A 26,678-nucleotide genomic window follows, 5' to 3' on the forward strand; every position below is an offset into this window, starting at 1 on the left:
ACGCACAGCAACCACCCGCAGAGGGACCTGTGCAATTTGCACACTCAGGTCCCCTTGATTTCGGCTCAGGTCTTGATCTCATGGTTCATGAGATCGAGCCCCACGTCGGGCTCTGCACTGACCGCGTGGAGCCCGCTTGGGGTTCTCTCTCTCCCTCGATCTCTGCCCCTCCCCTGCTCACACGCACGCACGCACGCACACACCTCTCTCTGTCAAAATAAATAAATTAAAAAAAACATTACGTTTATTATATTATCACACAAGGAATCAGAAGCTCGAGCAAGTTGAAGGTCATACAACTGACAAGTGATATATAACTGAGCCTTCAGACATTTTGACTCCAAATTTGTGTCATTTCCATTGCCCTGCACCTGCTTCTCAAAAACACAGTCCCTGTTCGTCTGGGATGCTGGACGCAAAGAGAGAACGACGGGGCTCAGTTCTGAGTGAGGTTCACTCCGTGTTGCTTCAAGCCTCCGCAGAGCCTGGGTCGCTGCTCCTTCCTACTCGCTGGCTCTGAATTTGTGAGCCCCTTGATAAGCTCAAGAGCCTGTGACACGAGCTTAAAATGCATCGCCAGAGCACAAAGTTGGGGTGTTCCTGGCTGTCCTCCAACATCCGTTCCCTCTCTATTCTGCCTTTCCTCCAGATCCCCTGGCTTTCGGGATCCCTCCCCGGCCCCAGCTCTGGGTTGGGGCAGGGGGACCTGCTTAACGTGATCCCATGGGCTCCTGGGTACTGTTTTGAGCACAGGGGTGGGCACCTGTCCCGGAAAGCGAACCCAGACAGGCAGAATGGAAGGACTTGCATGGCACGGAAGTAGAAGAGATCCTCTCCCCTGCCGGACAGGTAGCCTGTGGCCCCATCTGGTGACTGCAAGACGAGCCAATCTTGGGACAAAGTTGACATGGTGGACAGCAGGGTGGGGACAACAAAGGAAGCTGTGTTCTCTGGTCTCAGTGTTATGGAACCTCCGAATCAACCAAGCCCGGTATCCCCGCTCGGCACTTCTGAGTTGCACGAGCAATGTGGTCCTTCCTGTGCGAGCCGGTTTGGGTTGGGGTCTTTGTGGTTGGCAGTGGGAGCACCCTGAACTGAGACACTGCCTTTGTCACGAGCACACAGGATGCCATGACTGGTGGAGAGAAACCGCCTGGGGTGAGACGCCTCTCCCACCTCCTGAACGTCTCTGCATCCGGCCGAAGGCATCCTCATTTGCGGTCTATCCTTGCCCTGCCCTGGTAAGGTCCTGTGTGGCAATGGTTCCCTGAGGTGGAGAGCGATTTGTCGCCCTTCACTGGGGGCGGGGTCTGACGCCTGCTACACTACTCCCTTCAAGTAGCGAAAGCAGCCAGCTGCTGGTTCCCTGTCTCGTTCTCTTCTACAACCGTATTTATTGCATTTCAAAACCCTGGTTCCTCCGCATCTTTCTTTTTTTTTTTTCAATTTTTTTTAACGTTTATTTATTTTTGAGACAGAGAGAGACAGAGCATGAACGGGGGAGGGGCAGAGAAAGAGGGAGACACAGAATCGGAAACAGGCTCCAGGCCCTGAGCTGTCAGCACAGAGCCCGACGCGGGGCTCGAACTCGTGGACCGCGAGATCATGACCTGAGCCGAAGTCGTATGCTTAACCGACGGAGCCACCCAGGCGCCCCACCACTGCATCTTTCAAACGCATCTATGTTTCCACTTAAACAGCTGGAACTTCAGTGCCCCAGGAGCAGAAAAGAGGTTTGGGAGTGGGGGGGGCGCTGGGAAAGAATTATGAGTGGGGCACAAGCGAGAGCGCCTGGGAGGAGGGAGGCACCAGGGGAGCGGACCTCTGGAGAAGGACCTGAGCTCCAGCCTAGCACCACAGTGTGCGAGGGGCGGGATTTGGAAGTGGGGACTGTCTCTCCAAATGTCCCTTGAACCCATGGGAAGGGCCTGGCAATGTCGATGCAGAAGGAGTCAGGGAAGGTTCCCGGTGGGGCGGACATTCAACGATTAACGCACCCCCAATTGTGCTGGCATGGCAGATACAGAGAGGGGAGACCCCTCTGTTGAGTCTCTGCAGATTGTCCCTGCCTCTCACCTGTCCCCTTGGGCCCCTGGCTCCTGCCGAGAGTGTGGACCCCGAGCAGCTTCATGTGGCACAGCCCCACGGCGCCTTGGGTCACGCCCCTCCCCTCTTGCCACCTGCCCGGGGGCTTCTCAGTGGCTGCTGAGGTGCGTGGGACATCCAGGGACACTGTGGGTCGGCCCAAGGGCAACCCAGATGTGCCAAGACTTAACACTCCACGGGATGGGGGGGGGGGGGGAGGGACTTGACCACTGTCAGCTGGAAGCCAGACCTGAATTCTTCTCCTTTCCTCCTTCCTACCCGTCCCCAAAGTATCTTCAGTCACCCCTTGGAAGATGACACCTCCAGCAACTGTCCTTGGTGCCAGGTGGTAGCCGGCTCAGTAACACCTCTGTGTGTCCCCTCCCCCCCCTTCCCGGCTGCATCCCATCCCAAGATGGCACTTCCTGCCTAAGAGCAGCTCCGTGGCCTCAGGGTGGGCTCAGCCTTCCCCAACCCAGGCTGAGACAGATGGCATGGGGGGAGGGACAACCCTTCAGCTAACGAACAAATATTTATTGAGCCCTACTAGAGGCCAGGTCCTATGCTAAGTGTTAGGAACACAGAAGTGAACAAGACAGATGCTGCCCTTCCCTTAGGGGGCTGGTGTCGGAAAAAGAGAAATTAATTATGCAGCTAATGATCTGTAAACAAACGCTTAACCTTACCAGAGGCGTCAGGCGACCCCTAACGTCACAAACGTGATTAAGTTTTTCACCTAAAGACTGTTTATTAAATTGGGCTCTCGTGCTAGGGCATCCATATTAAAGCATCACGTCACCCTGGGAGCTACGGAGGAGCCAAGCAGACTCGGCTGGAAAGGGGGACAGATGGCTCTATCCCTTATACTTGACCTTTAGAAAGCAGAGGGCAGAGGAGAGAGATTCAAACACAGAGTGTTTGGATGTCAAGCACAGGCCACTGCAGCTAAGCTCAGCAAAGCCCCCGCCTCGGAGGGGAGCTGGGCTGGAGCAAGGGACCTGCCAACTTCTGTCACTCTGGACTCCAGTACCCGTAACCACGCACACCAACTCGTGTACAAGAGTTTGAAATGTAGCCCGGTGGTCAGGCGTTCAAAGTCCGGAACAAGACAGCGTGGTTGGAGTCCAGGTTCCGCCAATTACGTGCTGTGTGATCTTGGGACCGGTTAATTAGCCTCTCTGTGCCCCCCAGTTTCTCCATTTGCAAATGCTAACAACACCTCTTTCCTGGGCTTGGATTGAGGATGAGCTAAGCAAACCAGCGTCAAGCCCTTGGTACCGAGGCTAGCATGACAAACCCTCAACAGATGTTGGAAATACTTGTTTGAACCTGAGGTCTAGAGCAGTGCTGTGCAAAGTGGGGTTCGTGCATTGAGTTCCTGTCCGTGAATTTGCGTGTGAGAAGGTATGTAGATGCTAAAGCCAAACCGAACAGGTTTTTTTCTCCCACGGATGGTGTGAGAAGCTCTGGTGTAGACCGCACTTCTCCCACAAGAGCTGCTGGGGCAGGTGGTTCTTCAATGGCTCCCAGGGCCCCTCACCTCCTGGCGTGCACCCCTTTGTGTAATTCTCTTCCCCTGAGTGTGGGCTGGACCTCGTGACTTGCTCCCGATGAAAAGAGTATGCGATGAGCTGTCACTTGTGCGATTAGGTTACAAAAGAATTAAATTTCCTCTTGTCCGCTCCCTCTGGCAAGCAGCCTGTGATGTTGAGGGTGCCCTACGGGGGGACCCGTGTGACAAGGGAGGGAGGGCAGCCCATGGGGAACCGAATCTTGCCCATAACTTGGCAGTAAATCCTTCCCCAGTCACGCCTCAAGATGACCACAGCCCTGGGCAGCACGACCCTGAGCCGGAGGACCCAGCTATGCTAGGACCAGATTCCTGACCCCCAGAAACGGTGAGCTCATGTTATTTTAAGCCACCAATTTTGGGGAGAATTTGTTACGCGGCACTATATAACTAATACACCTGTTCAGGAGAATTAAAGTATGAAAAACATAGAAACTACCACGCATGCACCGGAATGGCTAAAACTAAAAAGAATGACAACATTGGGGCAGCTGGGTGGCTCAGACGGGTAAGCGTCTGCCTCTTGATGTTGGCTCAAGTCATGAAGTCGTGGTTTGTGAGATCGAGCCCCGAGTCAGGCTCTGCGCGGATAGCGTGAAGCCTGCTTAGAATTCTCTCTCTCTCTCTCTCTCTCTCTCTCTCTCTCTCTGCCCCTCCCCCACTCACTCACGCACACCCTCCCTTTCTCTCTCTCTCTCTCTCAAAATAAACAAACATTTTTTTTTAATTTTTTTTTTCAACGTTTATTTATTTTTGGGACAGAGAGAGACAGAGCATGAACGGGGGAGGGGCAGAGAGAGAGGGAGACACAGAATCGGAAACAGGCTCCAGGCTCCGAGCCATCAGCCCAGAGCCCGACGCGGGGCTCGAACCCCCGGACCGCGAGATCGTGACCTGGCCGAAGTCGGACGCTTAACCGACTGCGCCACCCAGGCGCCCCTAAACAAACATTTTTAAAATAAAGAACGACAACCATAAGTGTCGGCAAGGATGGGAAACAATGGGAAGGTTCATACGTTGCTTGGAAGGGAAAATAGTAAACCACTTTGGACAACTGGTAGTTTCTTACAAGTTAAACTCAAGGAAAATGAAAATACACGTTTACACAAAGACTCACACATGAATACTGATAGTAACTTTACTCATAGTAGCTCCCCACTGGGAGCCACCCAGGTGTCCATCAACAGGAAAATGAATAAGTAAATGGTGGCTTCTTTTCATGATGGAATACTCCTCAAAAGCGAAAAGAAATGAATGACGGGTACACCGACAGCACAGAAAAAAAATCACAAGAACGTGCTGAGCAAGAGAAGGCACGATGCAGAAGAACATATCCTGCAGCATTCAACGGATATCTTAACTCAGGGGACATTTGCAAGGTCGGGAGACATTTTGCTGGCGGGCGGAGGCTGTTCCTGGGTAGAGGCCGGGGATGCCGCTAACCATCCTCCAGTGCACAGCTCCCTGCAACAAAGAATTATCCAACCCAGAATGGCAGCGGTGCAGAGGTTGAGAAACATCGATTTGCGTGTGGTTTTAGAACACGGAAAATGCATCGATGGGGATGGAAATCAAAACAGTGGTTGCCTCTGGGGGAACGGCATGGTCAGAGGCACGTCAGAGGGTGCGGTTACAGCCTATGGTATAAATATTTGCCAAAATTAATTAAGCTATACGCTTAGAATATGTGCATTTCACTGCATGCAAACTGTACCCCACTAATAATTTAGATAGAAAGACCGAGATGGATATAGATACACACACACACACACACACACACACACACACACGCTCTCCCCTAGTAGACATTAGAGTCCCTAATGTCTGGACAACGGGCAGTAAGTCCATTAGGTCAAGCTAGAAGTTAATGGGCAGAAATAGTCTTTTTGTCTCCAGGAAAGGACTACTCCTAGAGGCTGAGTCGGTGAGTGGGAATGGCCCTCTGTCTGGGCTTTCCTTCCAATCATATAGAGAACTCTCCCAGAGAGAATTTGGGGTGCAGCCACAGAGGCTCTTCACCAACCCAAAGGCTTGATCCCCACGGCCCATTCCCTGCAGAGGGCATCCTTGCACACACCCACAACTGGTTGAAGCTTCACGGCTGACGGGCTACTTGTTACCAGCCCTGTATTAGTCAGGCAAGGCCGACTGCCGTGTAACAAACAGGCCCCACACATAAATGGCTGAACATAACAAAAGCTGATTTCTTACAGTCTTAAAGGGTCTACTAGCTCTTCTCCAAACCTGGAGTCCCAGCCTCTTCCACCTTGTGGTTGTGCCCACCTGCGCCCAGCACTGTTCAGATATGAGCTCACTGAGTCCCCATATAACCTTATTAGGAAGTGCTACTAGGATCAATCCCATTTTCCAGATGAGGTTGCACTGCCAACTAGTGAGCCCTGGGGGCTCCATTCAAACCCAGGGTGACTCACTCCAGAGCCCAGCGCTGAGCCGCTCTGCCCTGCTTCCAGCCCCTTTCTCCATCTCCTTGCATCTCCAGCCATACTTTACTGCTCACTGGTGTCTTCCTGCCACATAGACTCATGCCCAGGCCACTGGATGGCCCCACTACCCAGCCCCTTCCCCCGCCCCTGCCCCTGCGTACCCTTCAGTCAGAGGAACGGGGTTGTTACGACTGCTTCCCACACTTGGGTGCGTCTAATTCCCACCTGCGGAAGTGAAAAATTCAGATTTTTCTGAAACCCCAAGGCCCAGAGGTTTGACTGAGAGGTCTTAGGTAGAGCCTGGGGAACATGCATGTCTAACAAGCTTCCCAGCCTGACTCCGATGTGGGGGGGTCCCTGTGGCCCCTGGGGGGACACCCCGGTTTTGGAACCCCCCCCCCCCAGAGATCCAGGTAGGATAGGTGTAGAAATGTCCTCCTGTGCGGTGAGCTGCTCCCTGGGCACAAACTCCCCGTTTCTCAACGAGGTCCCTCGGCTCCCACAGTTACTTGTGGTAGATCTCCCACTCCACGAAAACCGCTGGTACCAAATCTCTACGTCTTAGAGGCTTACGGGCAAGTCCACAGGGTCGGGCCCCGGGGGAGCATGTACTTCCAAGCTGCAAAGTTGAAATTCACTTTGAAGCAGCAGCTTGTCTTCCGGTCCAGGCGCCACACAGCGTTTCCATGGTGACCCAGCCACTGCTGGTCTCTCATTATCCCTTCCAATACATCCTCTTCGGTGCCCCAATCCCTTTTCAAATCCCCTTCCCTTGGGACTCGCCCGCTACCTTTCTTTCCCCTCCTTTGTTATTTTAAAATCAAGAAAGCTTAGTTTGTGGTTAACCGGGACACTCCCTGTCTCCTCCCTGGTATCTAAGGTAACAGACCAGGAGGTTTGTCCGGGAACCAGCCTTGCGGTCAGTTGGGTAAATGTGCCTCTCAACCGGGGAAGAATGAGACACAACTGAAAATAGCAGCCAGCCCTGGGCAAACCCTTTCTCTGCTGGTGGTCACTCATTCAGTCATTTGTTAAATCTCTAGATGCCGGTCAACTGCAGGAACAACACCATCCAATCATTTCCCTTGTGGAGTGAGCATCGCCAGCGGGGCAGAAAGCAAGAAACCACTAGATGCGGAAAAAAGCAATCTCAGGGACAGATGGTGGGGGGGGGGGGGGGGTGGGAGGGGAAGTGGTGTCCACTAAAAATGTGAGGGTCAGGAAAGGTTTTCTGAGCTAAAATTTGGGGGCAAAAATCGTATCGAACGTTAGTCATGTGCTGGATAGAGGTGTAAGCATTTTACCTCCATTTAAACCTCACAACCTCATGAAGGAGGGGCTGTTATTGTACCCACTTTACAGAGGAGGACACTGAGGCACAGAGGACTTACGGCTGAAGTCACACAGTTAACTGGATACAGAGCTGGGATTCGAACCCAAGCGCATGCCCACCTCTGCCCTCTGACGCCAGCTATCCATTCATTCATTCGACCAATCGCTATCTCGGGGTGGGTTGTGTGCATTGAAGGGAGATTTTCAGGAAGATGCAGAGGCTCTGACTTTGAGTTGGGCGCTCCCTGAAGTAGGGACAGCAGTTTGATGGAGGAGAGATGGGAGAAGGGCATTCCGGACCAAGGCTGTGGCTTGAAAGTCTGAGTGTGGTCAGAGACCAGTGGATACAGCTAAGGCTTAAAACCCCGCGAGAAGAGGAGGGACAATGACTACTGCCAATCTCCCAACATTTCCAGAGTAAACAGAATTCACAAAACAAAACCAATCGGTGGGACTGGAAGCCGCCACATGGCAAGATCCTGCCTAGAGATGTAGTTCTCAGGGGTGGTCCCTGCATTGACTACATTAGTCACATCACAATGCCCAAAAGGGCAATATGGCTGCCGCCTCTTGACCATTGCCTACGTACCAGATGCTTCTCGAAGCACTACAGACTTCACTGTATTTGAGTCTCACACAACCCTATAGGGAAGTGCCCAATAGTTTCTCTATTCTACACCCGAATTTTAATAAATAAAAACAGCCCAGTTCTTTACAAAGGAGGAAACTGGGGCTCAGAGAATTCGCAACTTGTCCAGGATCCTACAGCCAGTATATGACCGCCCTGGACTTGGAAGCCAAGTGCACCCAAAGCCAGTGCTGCTATCACGACACTACATGACATGGTTCCCTGGGTCTCTGGATGCCACCCATCAACAGGTGGAAGTGGAAATGCCCAGCTAGTTGCTTTTGATTTGCCGGCACATTCCCTATCGTTAGACTGATAATAACCCCACTCCCCATCCCCACGCGGTTGTCTGGGTTTTTTTTACTGAACCGTCCGGACGTTTGGGCATCCGCTTTGTTACTGCTCTCAGTTTTGAGTCTGGGCTTGACATTCTTTGTGCAGAAAATGTGTTTCATTTGTGCCATGAGCCAAGACAACGGCAAGACTATGTTGTAAGCTCATGTAATCGACATCGGTCATAAGTGTTATTTCAAAGCCAGGATGTTTTATTTTTTTTTTTTATTTTTTTTTAAATTTTTTTTTTCCAACGTTTTTATTTATTTTTGGGACAGAGAGAGACAGAGCATGAACGGGGAGGGGCAGAGAGAGAGGGAGACACAGAATCGGAAACAGGCTCCAGGCTCTGAGCCATCAGCCCAGAGCCTGACGCGGGGCTCAAACTCACGGACCGCGAGATCGTGACCTGGCTGAAGTCGGACGCCCAGGATGTTTTAAAGGTCAGAGAAAAGCCCTCTAGTCTGGGGCTCAAACTCAGTCTTGCCACCCCATCCACTCCATCCTATCCTCTATTTTGCAGCCGCCATAGCAGGGCTGTTGGCAATGGGTTTGACTCAGAGCACAATCTCAGCCAGCCTTTATCTTTCAGAATTTCCACCTGCTCCCCCACCACTGTATTGGTTTCCCAGGGGCTTCAGCGGCCAACTTTGGCTCAGGTCATGATCTCATGGTTCGTGAGTTTGGATCCCACCTCGGGCTCTGTGCTGACAGCTCAGAGCTTGGAGCCTGCTTCGGATTCTGTCTTCCTCTCTCTCTGCCCCTCCCATGCTCATGCTCTCTCTCTCTCTCTCTCTCTCTCTCTCTCTCTCAAAAATAAATAAACATTAAAAAAATTTTTTTAAGTCTGAGAAATCTGGTTATATGCAATTTCTTGACATTGAATTCAAAATCTTCTTTGTGAACAGCTATAGGATGTTTTGATTCTATCCTGCTTGACAATTGATGAAACTATGGACAAAGGCAACAATTTTTAACCTTGTCGTTAAGCCAATATATTACAAACAAAAGCTAAGGTACTAAAATTTGATGCTTGTTTTGTTTTTTTGTTTTTTTTTTTTTACCCATTTAAAAAATCAGAGCACATTCAAGGTTATTCTTATAATGATACCTCCTTCACGCATCTGCATTCTGATAAGCTTTTCTTAGTGGGAGAGAAAGGAGGTAAATTCGGTAGAACCCCTGAGCATGTGAATATCATCCATCAAAAGTGATACAGCGTGGAATAGAAGTAGAGAGAGCCACTAACTGAAGACATCCACCCACTTCTGTGCAGACACTTGGAAAGCACATCATTTTCCAACCTGGTAGTTTAAACGACAGCCAAGTTTTAAAGCGTGCCTTCAAAACAGGACAGGGACCGTTTTACTAGATTATCCTTATATTTTGGTTTTAAGCCCAAACCCTCCAATTTCTACCCAATAAAACAGAAATCAGCACACACCTGTCACCCACTATGTATTTACCCACCCTTAAAACCATGGGAGATCCACGAATAAGTCCCTGCCCTCAGGAAGTTTACCATGCCATGGTGGAGATGAGATATTCCATAAACAGGAATATGAATTGCCTATCCTAGAAGAACTCTCCTGTCCCCACGGCAGACATGACTAATCAGTTAAAGCATTATTTCCTGCTCTGCTCAGGGCTCTAGGAAGCGACTACAAATTAGTAGAAATTGGTATACGAGGGGAAAGCTATATGCTTTCCCTGACGCACAGTTATACAAAGATAACTAAGTATAAAAGGTAATCTTAAAGGGCCATATGTCTAGACTATGTGCTATATAAAAGACTATGGAAGAGGTCCTTATCATTAGTGAGGCCAGAGAAGGCTTCCTGAAGGAGGGATAGTCATGGATAGGAGAGGCAGGGGGAGTTCAAACAGACAGAGCAGAGCAGCGGGCACAGAGGGGTGCACACTCGAGGCATGGGGTACCTAGCAAACCAGCCAAAGAGAAACACTGGGATTGGAGAAATGGATTTGCAAAGGAATGGTGAGGCCAGGTCATGAAGGGTCTCGAATACCCGGCAAAAGATTCCGAACCCTAGTTTATAAACAGTGGAGAGACTCGGGCAGCTTGTGAACAGGACAAGGACAGGAGCATTATTTTCAGTAAATCAGAGGAGCAGGGGCATGCGGGAGGGACCGGAGGCGAGAAGGCCAGCTCGGAGCTACGTGAGAGGAAGCGAGGGGCCGGGCCAGGGTATACCTGTCTCAAGGGAAAAATGAAAGCAGCATGCGGGACAAGTCCCCAAGGAAGATTCCACAGTCCTCCCGGGTGGAGCCACGTGTAGGGATGAGGAGTCTAAGAGAGCTGCGGCAAGGGGAAGGTACGTCCATCACTGCCTCTCGGGTCTCCTTTCTTAACAGGGCATCGTTCCTGAGCGTCACTGAATATCCACAGCCGTGGAAGTGTTTAGGCAACAGGTTGACCCTCCTGTGCGACTTTTGTGAGAGATGGCAAAGGACAGGGCGAGAGGGCTGCTTCTGACATTGCTCTCCCCGCGGTCATCCGGGCAGACTCCAAGCCGGGGAGTATCAGCCGCAGCCGTTAACTTTCAAACGGGACGCTAACCTATTGGCCCTCCCTCCGGTGTCACATGGGCCCACATTCCAGCGGTCTACCAACGGTCACGAAAATATGATTGGACCGCGGAAGGTCAGTGATATCAGATATTTGGCTCTAAGTTACTACACATGTCAAACAGTTCTGCTCAGCTCGTTGCAAGCTTTTGGAAATGAGAAAAACAGCTGAACTTTCCTACCCACGGATGTGTCTGTTTGACCAAGCACGTCTCAGACGCCTCAAGATGTGCAGAGCACCCTGCTGGAGGGTGGACCAAAGGGAAACCCTGCTAGAGGCTAATGAAAGCAGTTTCTAAACATCAAGCCTTGTGCAAACCGGGCTTTATCATCATTGCCCCTGACCTTCGCCCATTTGTACACCCTCCCTCTGATGCAGACTCTACCTCTCTTCTTATTCATTACTAGGTTTGGTAATAATAGCGAACATTTACTGAGTACCCTATCAGTAAGGGTTTGGGCGGGAACAGAAGTCACGAACTAGGTCATCGAGGAGAGTGTGGGAGGTTAAGGAAAACACCTGGGGATGGAGAATATGCTGGAGCCAGGAGTAGCCGGGCATGGGGAGGGGAGGTTGGGAAATGGGGACGGGTTTGGGCGGGAGTGGCAGGTAGGGGAGGAGGGTGCAAAGAGTGGTCTGGATGCAAAGGGACGATTTCCAGCCCGGCACTTCAGTTCCGGGCACTGCCCTACCTGGATTATGTGATTTAATCCCCACAATTCAGTGACAATGACACAGTTAACAGATGGCCACACTGGGGCACAGACAGGCGAGGTCAGGAGCGTGCCATCCCACAGCAGGCCAGGGGCGGACTGGATATGGAAGCCCAGCACTTCCCGTCCTCACTCATCTAGCAAGTGACATCAAATATTTTACTAGAGTCATTTCAATGACAACTGAATTATTAATACCCCTTGTTCATCCAAGAGTCATTTCGTGCACTGTTGCAACTCGTGCAGCCCCCCCAAAGGCCGCCTGGGGGAGTTATAGGAGCTTGGTTTCCAGTGGTGGCCACAGTCAGAATCACCATCCTCCTCTGTTCCCGAGGAGGCGGGGGGCCCCGATGTGACTCCGCCGGGGACAACCTGTGCAGCTGTGTTCATTGCCCGGAGCTCACGCAGTGGCCCAGGGAACTACAAACACAGCAGCGGCCTCAACCCTGCCTTCCGGACACCAAGCCACAGTTTCAGCTCACCGCGGCAAGTGCCCTGCCCGGTCCCTCTGGTGGCCCTTCGAGGTAATGGATTCGAGGCGCTCCTTTCTTAGAGTCTCACGTTTCCCCGAAGTGAAGAATTCCAGAAACACCACAGGGCAGGCAACTGCTGACTTCACCAGCTGCCGACTCGTCCGGTCTTCTTAACAATTGAAGGCCGTCAATGACTCACTCTACCACTTGGCCCTCATCGGCCCCCTGCCGGCCTCGTGAGGGCACTAAGGATCTGTCTGGCACCTTTGACCCTGTTGGGCACATGGCCCTCACTCTGCAACCTTCCTAATTTGATTCTGTGGTCCATCATTTCAACAACACCTTTTGGCGTCTAAAGACCCCCCGCCCCCCGTCTTCCCGTCCTTCCCTGATGCCGTGTGGTAAAACCCCACCATTGGTGAACTCACTACAGCACAATGCCTGCCCCCAACCGTCCTGCACCTGGGGAGGTTCCATGAACAATTCATGGTCAACAACCTCAAAATGGCTCCCGGCCCTGCCTGGCAATCCTACTGTTTCCCTAACTCCTGCCCCGAGCCCACATTTTGGAATCTCTCTGTTGCCTTGGGCTTCTTCTACAGACAAAAAGGAAGCCAAGAGAATGGAGATCCATTCACATAAACCCTGGCTGGACACATGCTGTGGCTTCCCTGTCCTGTTACGCCTTGGGAGGTGCACCTCTCGCTCTCCCCCTCCAAGACCAGTCCTTCCTTCCGAGCCTTGCCCCCGTCCCCGTGCTATTTGCGGGAGCCCGGCCTCAGCTATTTTCCATCTCTCTCTCCTCCTCTCTCTTGAATGCTCACCTTTCTCTTCCAGCGTGCCCCTCCCCGCCTGTTTTTTTTTTTTTCAACGTTTATTTATTTTTGGGACAGAGAGAGACAGAGCATGAACGGGGAAGGGGCAGAGAGAGAGGGAGACACAGAATCGGAAACAGGCTCCCGGCTCCGAGCCGTCAGCCCAGAGCCCGACGCGGGGCTCGAACTCGCGGACCGTGAGATCGTGACCTGAGCCGAAGTCGGACGCTTAACCGACTGAGCCACCCAGGCGCCCCCCGCCCCCCCGCCTGTTTTTAAATGCGCTCAACACTGCACTGACTTCTTGTCCCCTGATCGGCCACTGTCCTCACCCTCTCTGCCCGGCCAGGCGTCTCAAAAGAATCGCCTGTGCTTGGTACCCTCCTCATTTCCTCACTCTCCATCCGCGCAGCAAGCCACTCCCAAAGGGTCCCATCAGCCACTGAAGGTCACTGTTAGTCTCCGAGGTCACTGATGACCTTCACCCTCTGATTCCTATGGATTTTTTCAGTCTTATCTGACTTGACTTTCCGGTGGCAGGTTCTCAGTGGATGATTGCCTTCCTCTTAAAAAGCTTTTTCTCTTGTTCTTCTTCTTCTTCTTCTGACATTCCATTCTCCAGGCTCTCCTCTTTCCTCTCTGGCCACTCCTCTGGCAAACGAAATGCTGATGTCCGTCAGGACTTCCCAGGCGCTTTTCCCCCTCATTCTGCTCTCTTCCTGGGTGGTCTCAACCATGCTCCTGGCTGTGACTGCTGCTTACGACAGACGACTCCCCAGCACACATCTTCGGCTCCCCGGTATACGTCACAGCCGTACTGTGAGCTCCGGACGTGCCCAGCCACTGGCACCATGGACATCTCCGTGCAGAAAGCACAAAGACTCCTCGTGCTCTCCCTGCACACAAGTGAGCTCGTGACTTCAAGCCCATGACCTCATTTTTGTTGAGGGTTCCCTGTTTTGCTAATTGCTACCACCACCCAGTGGGGTAAGTGAAAACCTCAGGTGTCACCACGAACTCCTCCCTCTTCCTGAAACCCACACCCAACTGATAGGCAAAGCCTGTCGATCTATTTCCTAAACATCTGCCACCATCATAGCGGCCCAAACCAACGTAGTTTTTCTCCAAGGCTTCCCTTGGTCTCTCTTTCCACTCTTCCCCATCTGGAAGGATGGTTTCACAGCCCTAATATGGCCATTAGGCCATATTCACCTTACTGAAGATCTTTCCATAGCTTCCACTGCTCTTGGTATAAACATCCAAACAGTCCTGGTGGCCCAGAAGACTCTGGGTAGCCCTGCCCTAGTCTGACTGCCTCCTTCACTCTACTCCCTCCCGTGAGCTTTACACTCTACCCACTTCGACCTTCATCCAGTCCCTCCTGAGTGGTATTTCTTCTTTCCACAGGGCCTTTGCACATGCCCCATGCCTAGAAGACTTCAAATGTCATCCCCAACACCTTCAACTAGTAAAAATACCACTAACTGTCACAGGGATGTGCAAGGCCGTTCATTTGGGGTATGCGAAGAAAATAACAGAATTTCATTTCATAATTTATTTTTATTTCATTGTTTTGAAAGGTCCATCTTGTGCATGTTTTATTAGGCACATGATATGTTGGTAGAGTAACATATGTTTAAGTATATATATGCTTATAAAGAATTAAATATGCACGTATAATGTACACGCTCAAAATTTTTTTTTTTACTGAAAGGAGTCCAAAAATCTTGACGATCAGAGCAGTAATCAGCTCTCACTTCTTGGGAAGACTCCTGCCACCCTTGGCACACCTAACACAGCTGTAGACAACTGGTGTGATGAACATCTCTACTGCTAGACTCTGAGCTACAGGTCAAGGACGTTGTCTGTCTGGTTCCTGCAGTGTCGTCCCCAGGGCTCAGTGCCTTATGTATAGTGAGTGATCCAGAGGTACGTTTAGAATGAATGAGTATCCTAGAAGTGGAACGTTCGTGCTCTCCTTCCCATCCTCACAGAAGCCTTTTCATGTCTCACATCTGGAATGTTTTTAACGGACTCTCTCTTTCCTACATGGTAAGCCTACACTCCAGTCACTGCTTTCGTAAAAGATAAATAAGAAAACGACTTGGAGATACTTAAAATATACCCTGAGTAGCTCCACGTGCTCAGTCTGTCGGGTGCTTTCAAAAGTCATCTCATTTAGTCTTGAATATGACCTGAGAGAACCTTATCACCATCCCTGCTTGTTGAGGAGAAAAGCGGGAATCAGGACGGTCGAGGTCATTGAGCCCAAAAAATGGTGGAGGAGGAATTCAAATTCAGGTTTGGGGTCTCTGCCTAATCGGCTGCCTATTCTATCTCAGCAGCTTGCTCATAAAGTGAACATTTTGATCCAAAGAGGCAATTTCCTCTTTCAAGTGATCTCAAAACCCTGGATCGTTACGAAGCCCGCTAATTCCGGTGGCCGTCCAGAATCAAATGCAAGTCTACCGGGGAGCGGTTCTGCGGATGTTCATTCCTTCCTGTTCTCTGTTTCCGCGTGTTTGGCGATGAGGCTGTCGAACAAAGGGCAGCTCAAGTCACGGTGCTACTTAAAGGGTCCGTCCACTTGCAAGGTAAGAGCCGTGCTTGTTTCTCTTCATAATTTTTTTAGCAGCACGTCCAAAACTGTGGTATATGATGCTTTTTCAAGTAAAACGCAGTCTTCGTGGGCATTAGCGCATTGGCTTCGCAGCTGAAGGCTTTTAAACTGTCTCCGGTATTAGCCAAGAGAATGGAGACCATCCATCCATCCATCCATCCATCCATCCATCCATCCTCTGACTCAGGCAGCCATTCAACATTTCTCCTCACATCTCTGGCCATCTGCCAGTCTTGCTCAGTTTTCTCTACAAAGAAGCAGTCCATCTTGGACTTAATGAATGGGGGGCAGGGAGCAGGGTGCCCATGAAATACATCAAAGTACCCTGACGTCTACGCCAGACGGAGGGAGATTCAACTTCGCAAAATTCCCATAGGCTGCTCCTCCCCTTTGTATCTATTCGTATTCGTATTCATGTATGCAACGACTAACTATTTGACTCTAATCTGTTCATGAAAACACGCTGGCCAGCCATTTTCAGAGAGCAGTCACTCGTACTCTGTTAAATGAGACAAGTTTTAATGCATTCCAAATCCACCCAAAAACCTCAATCCACGTCCCAAAATACCACTGTAACACCCTTAAACACCATGTAAAAAAAAAAAAATCTCTCAGGAATTTTCTATACTATAAATCAATTAAAACACCCTTCACTTAATTAGCACTCAGGAAACTCCTCGGTGGGAAGGTTTGCACGTGTGTGTAGCCAATTAATACCGTAGGGGACCAAGGCCCCTCCTCCTGGAATCGCACTGGCCTTGATAACATGAATACATAAGGAGATGATATTGAAAGATAGTAAATACCACCTCGATTGGACCTGGGTTTGTAGGACCCCCCAGGGACGTGAGTGAAGCCGACTGGGACCCATGAAGGGCTAAAGTTCCCGGGGGGGAAAGGGTGGGGGGGCATGACAGTGATCACACGCAGTGTATTTAAAGGGTGGGCAGCAGGTGCAAACAGGCTAGTACAAGAAGGGAGCCAAGGGCTGCCACACCCAGCACTCCTCGCAGAAGACTCATGAGCAACGAAATGTTTTTATAGGTGTGCCCTTGTAGGTTCACTGTAATGGCCATTCCACACAGAGAGGGCCAGGCGTCCACCAGCTGGGGATATCCATATCACGGGACATTATTCAGCCACAAAAAAGAAGGTTCTGATACAGGTCACAACATGGATGAACCTTGAGCACATTATACAAAGTGAAAAAAGCCAGACACAAAAGGTCGCATGTTTGAACAATTCTAAATATGTCGGACGTCCCAAATAGGCGAATGCATGAAGACAGAAAGCAGATTGGTGGTTGCCAGGGACTGGAGAAGAGAGAGAAATAGAGAGCGCGTCTGCTTAATGGGTGCAGAGTTTTCTTCAGGGGCGAGGAAGATGCTTTAGAGCTGGATGAAGGTGAGAACAACGTTGATAGTGTGATTTGTACTCTTTAAACTAGTTCGTGAATTTCACCTCTATTTAAAAAAAAAAAAGCTTTGAAAACGACTGTGACGTTCCTATCACCAGCGCCCCTCACATGGGCATTGATCACTGTTTGATACACGAATGAATAAATGAAAGAGTGAACCCTGGTCTCTAGTGCCCTGCTTGCCTCAGGCCACTCTCCAGCCTCATTGTACATCGGGCCCCACCTTGCTCTCGCTTTTCGGGCACCCTGACCTTTTGCTAGGTCCTCCTAAGCACTAAGTAAGGTTTCTGTCACAGGACCTTTGCACGGCTGCATTCTTCCGGAGCCCCTCACCTCCCTCCCCATTGCCCTGATTAACTTCCTTTCTAGTCCAGCTCTCAGCTTGGCCATTACTCTCTCCAGAAAAGCCTTCCCTGACCTTCCTGACTGGGTCAGTTCCACCTTACCCTCTCCTAGCACTAGAACTTTCTCCTCAGGTCACTTGCCACAACCACATCTTCATTTATCTGGGCTCTTCTTCTAACTCTGGTCTCCTTTACCACAACATAAATTTCATGAGGGATAAGAATGGGTCACTGTGTTGTTGAGGAGGGAGCAGCTACCACTGTATCCCCATCTCCAAGCACGGTACCTGGCACATAGTATGTGCTCAATAAACATAATCAAGGGAGGGAGAGAAGGACGGAGGCAAGAGGGAGGAATATATCCACCCTTTTCATCTGTTTTCCTTTAGAAACCTACAAACACCGGACAGCCTGGGCGGCTCAGTCAGTTGAGCGCCTGACTCTTGATGTCATCTCAGGTCACGATCTCACGGTTTGTGAGATCGAGCCCCGCATCCGTGTCTGTGCTGACACCACATTTCCTGCTTGGGATTCTCTCTCTCCCTCTCCCTCTCTTTTTCCCTCTCTCAAAATAAAGACAGAAACTTAAAAAGAAAAGAAATTTACTAAGACTTGATTTCTTAACAGATCGGCTACAAAGAGCCCTTTGTATGCAAGTGTATGTTGATTCTGACATGTCCCTATAGAATTCCTTAGTTCTTAAAACCTATCCCTGTGAAGCTATTCTCCTCCACCTCAAAGCGACGTTTCCCAGTGTTTGTTAGCAAGAAATCAGCTGTGGACATAGTGAATGCAGTAACACCGGGGAAGAAGTGAGAGACGAACTGTTAGCGGTCACTGGGAGATTGGAAGGTCAAATAGCGTGGATCGTCTATGGGATTCGGATTTCTCCTGCCGGTCTCCGACTCTGGGACGGCCAGTCACCCTTTATCTTGCCTCCTCTTTGTCTTCTGGCTCTGCTGCTTTCCCATCTGACCGGTCCCTCCCCTTCCTTCTGACTTTGCCTTACACCCCTCCGATTTCTCATTTGGGTGTTTCTTCCATGGGGTTCTGATGGCCTGTCTATTCCCCCTTCTTACGACCCAGGTACTCGATGGTAACCGGGGCCAGTGTCTGAAAACCTGAAAATGTCTAAAGATATACAGCAATCTTCACTCCTAGAGTTAACGCGAAGAGAAGAGCCGGGCACCTGAATTATTTATACGCTCCGGCAGAGGAGAAATGAGGAAGGGAGGGGGATGGGATGGTCTGGGACCTGACCCCAGGGAAGGGAATGGGGACAGAGACCTAGGGTCCACATCGTATCAGGAAGGGCCTGGTGTCTCCTGTGGCTGTATGCTCATCTATCTCAAATAATCTATGCTAATTTCTTGATGAAAGATTCATCCTGTCTTCCATGTTGCTAAGCAACCAGCCCAAACATGTTTACTGTGTAAATCTCTCTGGAGGGCCCTGGGCTGCACCCAGTGCCTGAAGCGTGATGGACGTAAGAGGAGACAAAGCAGCCCAAGGCTCGGGGAAAGGTTTCTCAAGCTGACCTGCAAAAATGCGTATTTTTGACACTTTTATGCCATATCTGGGGAAACACAGTGGCCCAAGTATAACTGTGACTAGCCCTTTTCTGCTAATCTCCAGCCTCCTGCTCAAAAGTGTGGGCTCAGGAGCCAGGCTTCCTAAATTTGATTCCCAACTCTGCCACCAAGTGTGACTTCAGAGTGCTGTGTTCTGTTTTTCCCATCTGTAAAATGGAAACAATAATGACGCATATTTCACAGGGCTACGGTGAGGACAAAATTAACATGACTCAAGGCGGCCCGGCACGCACCCAAAGAGCCCGCAAAACGTTGGTTATGCCATCGTTAGTGCTTATTCCTCTAGGGAGATGCTTCTAAGTTTTTTGTCTGTGTATTGACACGAATTGGAGAGTCTGCCAGACAGGCGATCAGCTGAGAAACGAATCCTTTAAAAGGGTGAGGATGCATGGGGGGCAGACCGTGGAGCGGCCCGGAATCACACCAGTTCACGGGGCCTCTTCTGACCACCGAGGCACAGGGGAGACCTTGGCAAGGCAGCGAGCCGGAACAGGAGAAAGCTCTTTGGGCTGAAGGTGGGGGTGCCGCCCTCCAAGGGCTTCCCAAGCCCCTGCACCTGCCTATCCCAACAGAAGCGTAACACGATTCATGGCGATTTGCTGGCTGGCTTCGTTGTCTGTCTCCTCACTTATCAGGAAGAGCACACACCCGTCTCCTCCTTGCTGTATCCCAGGGCCTAGCGTGTGCTCGTTAACTTTTAATGAATGAACTTATTAGCTAATGAATGCAGCATATGGGTTCTGGTTCATCCTCGCTCTCAATAAGTATGAATTTAGATTCGGGATCTGAGAGGACTTGCTCCGGTGGTCTAAGGAAGAGGAGGGCAAGGCAGGAGGGTTGACACGGCCACACCGATGGTCTCGAGGCCCCAGTCCCAAGAAGGAGGCGGCCACAGGAGTAACAGCAGAAAACAGATGGGGCCAGGGAGGTAGTATCTGATGGATCACAAGAAAAGGAGGGCCATGCCTCTTGTTCACAGCCTGGAAGTCCTCCTGGTGATGAAACTTGTGACTTGATACTAAATTGATGTTTACAAACTGTGTATGACAACATGAAAACTTTTAATGACAACTTTACCGGAGTGTAACCATACAAAGAAAAGTGCATAAATTAGAAAAGGAGTGGGGCGCCTGGGTGGCTCAGTCAGTTAAGCGTCCGACTTCAGCTCACGTCATGACCCTGTGTTCACAAGTTCGATCCCCGCGTCGGGCTCTGTGCTGACAGCTCAGAGCCTAGAGCCTGCTTCGGACTCTGTGTCTCCCTCTCTCTCTCTCTGCCCCTCCCCCACACATGCGCGCGCGCGCGCGCGCTCTCTCTCTCTCTCTCTCAAAAATAAATAAACATTAAAAAAATTGTTTTAAAGAATGCAACAAGGCAATACCATGTGGGGAGCAAAATCAGACACTAAAACCAAACTTTTCTAAAAACAGGACCCCAACTCCTGCTAAGTGACAGGTGTCAGGGGTTCTGAGCCACGGTAGAAGGCACTTCTCCCTGCTCACTCTTTATTACTTAGGTTAGCCAAAAACAGGGTTTCTTCTGAAGGGACCCAGAAGTAAGGGGGAGTGAAAGCCTGTGCAGACCAGCGTGAGGAGGAAACTCAGGGGGAGGGAACCAAGGGGTCTGGCCACCTTTCACTGAGTAGATTCTGAAGCAGCGGTGAAGGGAAGATACGCACACGCACACACGCACACACACACACTGCTTGCCACTCTGTCTCCTCACGCAAGCTGCCGGGTCACTGCATAATCACCAACCTTCGGAAGCTGGGCTGACAACAGTGAGGGAGGTCCCCGGGTGACCCTGCCGGACCACGAACGGACAATGTAGTGAGACTGAACCTCCCGCGTCCCCCAAAGGACTGCACCTGGGGGGGAAGGGAAGGGATTGTCTCAGGAGGCAGGACAAAGGGTCCAGAGTGTGTATTTTGGAAAAGCGAAGAAAAACCATGAATTGAAGCCAGCTGGAGGCATGAAAGCTGATGACTGAGGGTTTCTGCCCTCTCTCTCCTCCCACTTAGCAGAGATTCGGGGCCTTTTTTTTTGTTCCATGGATTCCTTCAGCTCTCCAGAGAGGCCCCGTGGACACTTCCTCAGAATGTGTGCAAATAAAAGACATCGGCCCACAGAGGAACGTCTAACCACATCGGCTCGTGAAACGGCTGTACGGGTGCCTCTTCGTCCACTCGTTCCCTAATGGGATCCGGCAGGGGGTTTAATAAGCACCATGATTTAGACCTGGCGATAAACGTACATGATGCTACAGCTGTAGTTGCCTTGAAACTACCTGTGATTTCCCTCGGGGACCAAGTCACGGATACCGTCAACCCTCCTGTAGAGTGTTGCCAATATTCCTACTAAGGGGAGATGCTACGTGTCTGTCACCGAGGTTAGTTAGGAAATGAAGATGTACTTTTTTCCTGTCCGAGACCATGAACCTCTGAATGTCTCTCCACACACCCCGTGGGGAGGTCTGGGGAGCCTCAGGTTAAGAACCCCCAGGGGAAACATCCAAGTTCTTCTCAAAATCACTACAACCTTCAACTTCATCCAACCATTCGGGGCCCGACCGTCCAAGAGACTTTTCCGGCAACCACAACCAGTGACTTACAGAGTCACGGGCAGTCCCTCCGCATCCTACAGACATCCGGTTCAGTGTATGGGCGTCTGAAGCCCAGTTCCCCAGCCCTGCGCCCTCCTTTCAGAGAACGCCTTCCGAGAGCCTTCCCCAACTCCGCCCCTCCTTGTCAACGTGTGCCACTTTGATCACCCCGCTGTCATCTGTCACCCCTCACACCACCTCCTTCACTTATTTGGAAATGTCAATTGTGCCGTGTTTTCTCTGTTGACTCTATCTGGGTCAGTGCTGAATCTGAGCACAACGGCAGCCAAACCAACGTCGTGAGATGCCTCCTGCGCCACATCCGGCTTGCCCAAATCCTTGTCACCGAGAGAACCAGATGAGGGAATGTGGAGGAAGGGGTCTCGTGTGTCAGTAAATGTTTACTGTGCCCCTACAGAGCGAGCGCAGGGTTACAAAGGCACGGTGCATATGCACTCACATGTGCAGAAATGACTCAAGCTAGAGTCCCAAGTCGCTGGACACGGCGATACCTTTGTTTGTCCACCGTTTCTTACTGGACACCTAGTCGGTTCTAGCCACTGAGCAGGTGCTGGGAATAAATAACCTACAAGTAAGCGGGTATTGGGGCGCCTGGGTGGCTCGGTCGGCTAACCGGCCGACTTCGGCTCAGGTCGTGATCTCACGGGCTGTGAGTTCGAGCCCCGCATTGGGCTCTGTGCTGACAGCTCAGAGCCTGGAGCCTGCTTCCGATTGTGTGTCTGCCTCTCTCTCTGCCCCTTCCCTGCTTGCTTTCTCTCTCTCTCTCTCTCAAAAATAATAAACAATAAAAAAATTTTTTTAAACAGAAAGAAGCCTGAGGGATGGGGAGGAGCTCTGTGTGAAAAGCCAGAGGAAAATGGCCATGGGGGCTGGGGGGGGGGGTCTTTAAGAAGGATCGGAAATCCAGGGAGGGTGAGATTTCAGATGATTGGGAGAAGGGCATGAACCTTGGCCTGGAGAAGGAGACATCTGCCAGGTCAAGCACGTGAGGGAGTTGAGTGGCTAAAAGCACGGATTCCAGAAGCAGACCAGCTTGGCTAGAATCCATCCAGCTCTAAAACTTCTCTAGCTGCGCGGCCACAGGCAAGTCACTTAGCCTCTCTGAGCCTTAGCTTCCTCATCTTTAAGTAGGGATCATCAAATACATCCTTCATTGAGTTGTTCAATGCATTAAGAATAAAGCACTTAGCACGGTTCCTGACACAGAGCACATGTCAGGTAATGGTTTGCTATGACTTGTTCCATGCTCATTGAGAAGTTGTGGGGGGGTTTGAGCCAAGGAGACGGTTGTCTTTAACAGGTTCTTGGCCATTGTATGGGCTACTGGTCATGACTAAAACAGAGTTGGAAGGGATCCCAAAGGTCATGTACACCCAGTCCTTCTCCAGTGCTTTTCTCTGGGGAGGTGAGGGGACAGCGCCTGAAGAGCCACCTCTGTGACAGGCAGAATGGTCTTCCCCTAACGCTGGGTGGGAGAGAAGGTTGAGAGGCAGCCGGCTACAACTTCTGAAGGGTTCCCCCACCCCCTCAACTCCCGGTGGGTGGAGAGCCCGCTACTCCCACCTCAGATGGTTCTGGGTCTCATGTCTCGATGCCCAGCTGGCTCCCATTCCTGCCAGTGTCAATGTCACTTTTCTTGGATTGTAAGTGCCTCAAGGACAGCAGCCATTTCCTTCCATTCTCACTAGCCGGTGACTGACACAAGGCCCCGGAGCAAGCGCTGAGTCTCAGAGCTTTTGAATAATTGATTGGAAAAAGGAAGGTGGAATCATAGCATTCTTGTGCCTCTCCCAGACCTACAAGCTCTATGAAGAATCTAGAGGGTCTTGGGAAGTCATCGAGACAAGCCCCTGACCCAGGGCCAGCCTCCCTCAAACACCCAGCAGGACTTTCTCTGGTTCTCTCCAGAGGGCATTTTGCACTCCCCACCACTGGGAATGCTTCCTGGAGAGCACAGCCCGTCTGGGGCTCCTTCCAGACCTCTTCCCTAGACCCCCTGGGTCACACTGTACAATGGGGACACCACCCATTTCCTGCCCAAAGGGCTCTGGGTACAAGCCAATGCATGGGATAAAGCCCTCCTGGGTCCAGGGCCATCTTCGGAGCTATCCTAGGGGAGGGCACAGCAAAGCCCCCCTGGCTGGCTGGCTGGAGCTGAGGGCTGCTGCGAGGGGGCCCCTCCAGATTCACCAGCCTCTCTCCAGACCCCAGGCACCCCCGCCGACTCCCAGGGGTCCAGCAACCACCTCCCCTCTCGTTTTCCCGTGGCTTTCCCCCTTCTCAGCTAAGCCGGTGCTTTTCCAGACACCCCCCCCCACACACACACCTCTCTCTCCGGTCCCCATTTCTCCCCCCCCCCCAATTCTGCACGCTTCTAACCCTCCAGCCCCCTCCCGCGGTTTCCTCCCAGCCACTCCACTCTCCTCCCGGCCCCTGTTCCTACCCAAGTCCCCTTCCCATTCCGTCCCCACCCCTCCCCTTTAGCGCTAGGCTCCCCATTCCTCTCGCGCCCCCACCCAGCCTGCCTCCCCTAACTATTCTCCCCGACCCTTCCCCCCGCGCCCAAGCCTTCCGGACCCCTAGCCGGGTGCTCCAGCACGTCCTCCGCCCTCCTCCCCGCCACGCTCGGTGGCGCAAAGAAGGCGACCGCTCCCCCCCCCTCCTCCCCAACCCGTTCCCCCGCGGCTGCGGCCGCCGAGACCCCGCCGCGCCCGGGAGAGGCCGAGGCGCCGCCCCCGCTCACCTGTTGTGCGGACCGGAGCACGCCGGGTCTCGCCTTCTCCGGATCCGGGTCCCGCTCCCGCTGCACCCCCTTCTTGGGATGCATGTGCCGGCACAGGCAGGTGACCCCGCACAGCGCGAGGATGCTGGTGGCCGTGCCCAGCGTGGCGCCCAGCGCGATCACGGGCACCGACAGCACCATGGTGCCCGCGTCCCCGCCGCCGCCGCCGCCACCGCGGCCGCCGCGCACCTACTCCGGCCGGGCCCGCCGCCCGCCGCCGCCCGGGCCGCTCCTGGGATCGGGGCGCGCCGGCTGCTCTCCCGCCGCCGGAGGTGGTTGGGGGGGGGCGGGGAGGGGGGACGGCTGCGAGGACGTCAGAGGAGGAGGCCGGCCCGGAGCAGGCTGGTGCGCCCGCACTCAGCTCCACGTCAACCCGCACCCCCTCCCGCCGGCACGTGACCGGACCCCCACCCCAACCGCAGCCCAGCGTCCAGAGGGATGCGAGCTTAGGGTTGTGCCAGGCCAGTCTTCACGCTTTCTGTTGGCGGGCACTTGCCCCGATAAGGGCGGGAGCTCGCCGAGGCCACACCGTGTGAGCTGGCGAACCAGGGCTCCATCTGGGTACAGATTTTGCCAGACTACCAGCCCTTCCTTCCCCACCTTCTCTGGCCCAGCAGGCTGTGAACTTGGGTCCTCCAGGAGGTTTTCAAACACACAAAAGCTGGAGATTTCCGGTCTGCCGAATTTGCCAGGTGTTGGCTTGCCCTGAGGGTGAGGGGCAGGCGACGGGGAGAAGGGAATTGGTCTCTGTCTGGCGTGGAGACTGCGCCCGTGTCCTGGCGAAGGGGTTCTGCTGCTTTCCGCATCTCCTTTAGGGTTCTCTATGACCTCATCTGATCTGCGGATCTCCGCTTACAGACGAGGAAGCTGTGGCTGGCAGGGGATGGGGGGCAGCTAGAAAAATCCGGTCATCCCGAGCCCAGACTCAGGCCGGCAGATTCCAAGTCCGTGTGTCACACTCAGAGAAAGAACTTATCTTGGATGAACAAAGACTGTCACCTGCAGTAGCCAGGAGCCCACAGCTGGTCCGGAGAGGGGGGGAATAAAAGCACTGTGCTTGGAGTGAAGGGAAATTAGAATTCCAGGCATGAGGAAGACCGTCTTAGAGCAGAAAACAACGGTTTTCAGTGCGTTGCATTGTGTGGAGTGTTTCGTTGAATTCAGCAAGCGTTTGCCGTGTCTGCAGTTCTCTACGCGTGCTGGGCACGTGTGACAAGGAGTGGGGACGATTTCGTCCACAACCGGGCTTTCAAATTCCCGTGGCGCCGATGACTCCTAAATCTATGATGGCTCTGGCCAGGCCTTCTGTGCTGACCTGCAGAAGTGACCACCGCCTGGTGCGTGGCTTATCTCCCCCGTGTAACAAACCGCCCATGACTCAGTGGTTGCTTCTCATGATCTTGCAGGTTGACTGGGCTCAGCTGGGTGTACTTCCTGCTCCAAGGGATGTCTCCCGCGACTGCACTCGGCTGGGCCGGGCCGTGCAAGATGGCATACCACATGGCACTGGCTGCCGCGGGGGGCACAGCTGGCTGTCCCCCAGGGGGGTGCCCTTTGGTTCTCCCCCACGTGGCTGGAGCTGCACGGCAGCCAGGTTCCAAGAGGAAGGAAGCGGGCGCGGCCACTTCTCTTTAGGCCTGGCTTCAGAAGTTCTAGAACGTTGCTTCTTTGGTCAAGCAATAGTCTCTCTCTAATTCTTTCCCTACAAGGCATTAGAAAGGATGTTTCTGAAATGCAGAGCTGATCCTGACACTCACATGCATAAAATCCTTCAGAGTTTCTCCAGTGATGAATCCAAAGACTCCAGTTAGATCCAAAGTCCTAGTGGCGCCTGGGTGGCTCAGTTGGTTAAGTGCCTGACTCTTGTTTTCAGCTCAGGACACGATCTCAAGGTTGGCGAATTCTAGCCATGAGCCTGCTCTGCCCATCCTGTCTCTGCCCGTCCCCCGTTTGCTCTCTCTCTCTTTAAAAAAAAAAAAAAAAAAAAAAGAAAAAGAATCCAAAGCCCTTTGTGATGTGGTTCCTGCCAATCCCTTCAGACTCACCTCTGTACACTTCCCAACATGCCTTTGATCCCCCAATACTCTCAGGAACTTGGGATTCATTCGAGAAGCTAATCTCTTTGGAGCCTTCATACCATCACCCATGGGTGCAAACAGCAGGTGCTCAGTAACTGTTGAAAGAGGGAACGGTTCACCTGATTATCTCATGGAGGACTTCCAGTGGCTTGGAGGGAATCCCATTTGCTAAATGAGCTCCATGTGATTAAACTGACTCTTCCACAAATATTTATTTTGTGCCTGCTGTATGCCAGGCACATT

The 26,678-nt window shown here is 52.1% G+C and overlaps 1 protein-coding gene across 2 annotated transcripts in view; it reads right to left on the bottom strand.

Annotated features, from left to right (window-relative positions):
- SYT13 (synaptotagmin 13) overlaps positions 1–24,502 on the bottom strand; it is a 41,606-nt gene extending 17,104 nt beyond the window's left edge. For both annotated transcript variants that reach the window (XM_030333210.1, XM_030333212.1), the window contains exon 1: positions 24,319–24,502. In XM_030333210.1, coding sequence (XP_030189070.1) covers positions 24,319–24,498 — 180 coding nt within the window. In that variant the 5' untranslated portion in view covers positions 24,499–24,502. The remainder of the gene's footprint in view (positions 1–24,318) is intronic.
- Positions 24,503–26,678: the final 2,176 nt, after the last annotated feature.

The sequence above is a fragment of the Lynx canadensis genome, chromosome D1 (genome assembly GCF_007474595.2).
Source record: "Lynx canadensis isolate LIC74 chromosome D1, mLynCan4.pri.v2, whole genome shotgun sequence".
In the NCBI taxonomy this organism is placed as follows: domain Eukaryota; kingdom Metazoa; phylum Chordata; class Mammalia; order Carnivora; family Felidae; genus Lynx; species Lynx canadensis.